This window comes from Penaeus chinensis, chromosome 41, assembly GCF_019202785.1.
Source record: "Penaeus chinensis breed Huanghai No. 1 chromosome 41, ASM1920278v2, whole genome shotgun sequence".
NCBI lineage: Eukaryota > Metazoa > Arthropoda > Malacostraca > Decapoda > Penaeidae > Penaeus > Penaeus chinensis.
This window is the reverse complement of record NC_061859.1, coordinates 2,018,600-2,023,599: the sequence shown is the minus strand read 5'-3', so window position 1 is coordinate 2,023,599 and position 5,000 is coordinate 2,018,600. Positions and strand designations below refer to the sequence as shown.

Here is a 5,000-nt window from a genome sequence, read left to right as displayed (position 1 = left end):
TACCCGACGCACGCCAGCACGAACATGGCAACAAAGGCAAATAGTGACGATTGCAAAATGGGTTGTAATAATATCGCCTTTGCCAGAGACCCCGCTGGAGGAGAGGCAATCTGGCAACATTTTTTCCCCCTCCTTGAGTGACAGAAAGGTCTCAAGAATGAGGAAGTAAGATGGTAAGAAAGGGAAGATTTGATAAATGTGGAAGGGGAAAGAGAGGATAATTTGATAGGTCAAGTAAAAGATTAATACGTGAGGAAAAGTGAGTTGAAGGATAAGAAATAAAAGATAATTTGAATTAAGATAATGGAATACATGAAGAGGGAAGAATGGATTAATTTAAAAGAATAAAAGTAAGTAGTAAGTAATGAAAATGCAGATAAAAAGAGAGAAAAGATAGAAAGTAAGAAACTGCAAGCGTAGACACAAGGATATTGAATAATAAGAAGCAATGAAGTGTGACTTCACGCTTATACAATGCATCAGCTGCGTGACTAAGAGTGACCAGCTGGTAGTATATTGCCAAAGTTTTTTTTTAAAGATTAAATTCATGTGGTAGAAGTAGATTAAAGTATACGTCAGTTGTGGCCAAAAACTAGTTTGCAATGGATAACTGTTCTCTCCTGGCCATGGACACGTTGAAGTTGTTCATTATACACTTTCCATTATACAAGCATACAGGAAAGCCTTCAGGGATTTAAATTACCTTGATAATAAAGGGAAGTGAGGCAAGGAAGCAAGCGAGAAGGAAATGAAATCAGTGGTTGAAGATACGGAAATGTGGAGACGTAAATAATATGGATTTTTGTAAAGAGTAAGTAACGGTTAAATAGACAAGTGAGATTAAGGAAATGGAAAAAAGTATGCTGGAAATAAGAAAGAGGGGAAATGTGAAAAAAGAAAATAATGTCGAAAAAAACTATTTTTTAAAATGATAAAAAAAAAAAAAAAAATGAAATAGGCTTTAGATAAGTAAATAAATCCAAATAGATTTTGACAGCCGATATAGGAGTAACAGAAAGGGGAATTGAATAAGCAAAAATAGCAACTGGTGAACAAGTCGAGCTGTAATGGACATGGATTCATGGACTGAGGAAGTCACTCAAAGGGCAATCAAACGTGGTCGTTGTGTACAGCCACAATTGCACGTTTGGCCTTCAGATCCACGTTTCTGTCGCGGGATTTGGGTAAAACGGGTGACAGGCGGAAGGGAAGACTGAATTTCCAAACATTATAGTTTATATACATATATATATATATGTATGTGTGTGTGTGTGCGTTTATATATTTGTATGAAAGATCAGCAGAGCTTTCTGTCACCATGGTGATATAAACGACAATTTAATGATGTTAAAGGAAACACACTTGAAGAGAAAATGCAAAGACACGAAAAGTGATGGAGGGAATGAGAATGTGAATGAAGAAGAGGGAGAGAAGTAATAGTATTTGGAAGAGGATGAAAAGAAGACGGGGCAATAGTAATAGTAGGAGAGGTAGAAGTAGGAGAAGGGAAAGAAGTAGAAGTAGAAAGAGGAGAAAAAATAGGTAAGAGAAGAATTAAAAAAAAAACAAAAAAAAAACGAGGAAACTCCATTTATTTCTTGTCTGGCAATCCTTGATCTGCATAAATGATATAGGCCTACCTGTATTCATCACAGCCTAAGGATGAGATCTGAATCTGACCTTTTATGAATGAAGAGAAAAGAGAAAGCTAGTAAAAGAAAAAGAGAGAGAAAAAAGGCATAAAAACGTAAGATAGAAGGTAAACGAGCTGCATACAAGAATTCAATTTTATGATTCTTAAGTGAACGATACGAAAAGAGAAACTCAGGGAAACCGATAGAGAAGAATACGAAATCTGACGAACAAGAAGGGAAAAAAGAAAGTTATGGTAATGAAAGAACCGGAATTGTCCATTTCCGACTTCCCCTCAACCGTAGAGTAACTTGGTTGTGACGACAGCTGACAACTGTGTGTAAGAAGCACCTGTCTGTCTCCAAGGAAGGATCGTGTAACACTTGCATCGTGAAAGGGTTAAGGAGTAACCTAGTGGAATGTTTTGATGGAAGTGTGTTAACCATTATAATCACTCCAGTCGTAGATGTTGTGATTTTGATGGTATTAATTCTGTTTTAGGCATCGCTATCTGATCACCAATATTATTATCGTCACCATTATCATCAATCATCAGTCACCACCATCTCCCCCCCACTAGCTCTCCCACCACCATCACTAGCTCTCCCACAACCACCAACAAAGTAATAGCCAGCCAAAGTCAGCGTGGTTATAACCCAACGCTATTTGTGCGTGAGGAAGACCTTACTTAATATATAACGAGGAAGCGAGGTATTAGCCACACCCTTCTCTCTCACTCTAACACGAAAGGATTAGAAAGTACTCTGTGTGTGTGTGTGTGAACTGTACCACCATATCTTTCCTTTCTTTTGTGAAATTGTGGTAAAACGATATGTGTTCGGTTTACAGTGGAAAGGAGTTTTATTTAATTTTCTAATTTACTGATTTGTTTTCGATGAATTCAGAGGGGGTCACTGAGCACAGATCGATGAGATAGGCCTACATGAGTCCCAGTGTGAAAACAGACCGGAACAGAACCTGTATTGCCGTGTGATACAGAGTATGACGTAACGAGAAATGTTACTTTCCGTGACGTTATAGTGAAGTACAGCCAAGTCTCGTGTGGCAGTGGGCGTGCGAGAATCCAAAGAATCATGGCGCCCACGACGAAAAGGTAATCGAAATCTACGCCCAGGAAAGTTGCGGAAACAAAACGCACACCCATACCAGGTGCTAACAGTTAAAACAAAAAATAAATAAATAAATAAAACCACGCACAAGTGTAAACAACCGAACCCCTTGAATTCACCCACCAAGTACTGCGTCACGGAACAGAAGAAAGAAAAGAAAAGAAAACAAAATCAGAAGAATTTGTTAAGAAGAGAATGTGCTTATTGTGTATGCTGCAATACATGGGCATCGAAATGGGCAAAGGTGCTGCAGGGGCGTGCGGTGGGCGTCAGGGAGAGTACGCCATCGGTAACCCAGAGGAACAGTATGGTGGGAGCAGACACGACTGGCGCTATTATTTGTGCTGTAAGTGATGGAGGATTGTCGACACCAGTGTTATGCTCTTTGATTCCTATTTATTACTTGTATATCTTTATTTTTATATTTTTGTTTGTTTATTTATTATTGGTTATGGTTGTTATTACGGTTATTATTAGTATTATTATTATTAACATTTATATCGTTATTGATAATATAACTTTATTGTAATTATTATTATTATTGTTATTATTATTATTATTATTATTATTATTATTATTATTATTATTATTATCATTATTATTATCATTATTATTATTATTATTATTATTATTATTATTATTATTATTTTTATTTTTATTATCATCATTATCATTATTATTATCATTATCACTATTATTACTATTATTACTATTATTACTATTATTACTATTATTACTATTATTTTTATTATTCTAAGGGTGATGGCATTGGGTAAGTGCATTCTTTAGCTAAGGAATGTTAACTATATATGTAGTCATAACAAACCGCTATTGCTATTTCTAATGCAAATTTATCTCTGTCTAGCGTCTCCTGTCCATTACTAATATTTGCCATTTATGATATTTAGTGTTGAATAATATGAAAATTACACGGAAGTGGGATACATTCTAAGAAGATGATATTAACATAATTGCGTTTTGATTAAGATGTAAATGGTTAATGGCTCGTCTTCGTCTTCAGTATCTTTAAAATGTCCTGTTTACTAATATTTCCAATTTCTTCTTATTATTATTGTCAATGTCATTCTTATTATCATTGTTTATACAATTTAATTTCGCTGGGGGGGGGGAAGAGGGGGGAATACATGAAAGAGGCCTCAGTTTTTGTGTGTAATCTTCTGAGAGGCAAGATGTATATTGCCATTGTTCTTGTGTATCTCTTTGTCTGTGTATATTTATTATTGTTATTGTTGTCAGTACTCTTACTTTTAATAAATACACACTCACGCACATATATGTTATATATATATATATATATATATATATATATATATTATATATATATATTATAATATATATGTATGTTTATACACACATATATTGAGTATATATATATATATATATATATATATATATATATATATATATTATATTATATATATTATATATTATATATTATATATTATATATTATATATATGTGTTATATATATTTTATAATATATATATATGTATGTTTATACACATATATTAAGTATATATATATATATATATATATGTATGTATATATATGTATATGTATGTATGTATATATTTATACATATAAAAATATACATATATATGTATAAGTATATATATATATATGAATATATAAATATACATATATGAATATAATAAATATATTATGTATACATATATATATATATATATTTATGAATATATATATATGAATATATATACATATGTATATGAATATACAAATATATATATGAATATCTATATATATATATATGTATGTACATATACGCACACACATGGTATATGGTATATTGTATATATAGGCCTGAAGGATGAGAATCATTTGCAAAACAGTGCAATCAGAACTTACATATATTTTAACAATACCAGTAACCCAACAGCCATTATATTTGTGCTCACTAATGCTTTCACAACGCATAAGAATATTGAGGAAATTCAAGAAATATTAACCATCTTTTTTAGCGATTAACGGGAAATAACTTCAAAATTAATTAATAGATTTCCCGCAATTATTTTCCCCCACAGGCGTGCCGCATTCGTGTAAGTACATATTTGTATTGAGTTCGGCGGAGCTTTTAAGATGAATGAAAAAAAATAAAGATATCTTAATTTATTTATAGAAAGAAGTAGAAAAAGGTACCTTAGAAAGATAGGTGTATAAAGACTGCGTGTGTTTGTGTGTTTAGTCTCACGCAGTTTT

General features: G+C 32.5%; 1 protein-coding gene across 15 annotated transcripts in view; it reads left to right on the top strand.

Annotated features, from left to right (window-relative positions):
* The window catches only part of LOC125047671 (phospholipase D alpha 1-like), a 24,625-nt gene that overhangs the window by 11,234 nt on the left and 8,391 nt on the right, over positions 1-5,000 (top strand). For 5 of the 15 annotated variants that reach the window (XM_047646015.1, XM_047646013.1, XM_047646011.1 and 2 more), the window contains exon 2: positions 2,538-3,108. The exons of the other annotated variants lie outside the window; for them this stretch is intronic. In XM_047646015.1, coding sequence (XP_047501971.1) covers positions 2,958-3,108 — 151 coding nt within the window. In that variant the 5' untranslated portion in view covers positions 2,538-2,957. The remainder of the gene's footprint in view (positions 1-2,537; positions 3,109-5,000) is intronic. 15 annotated transcript variants of the gene reach the window in all.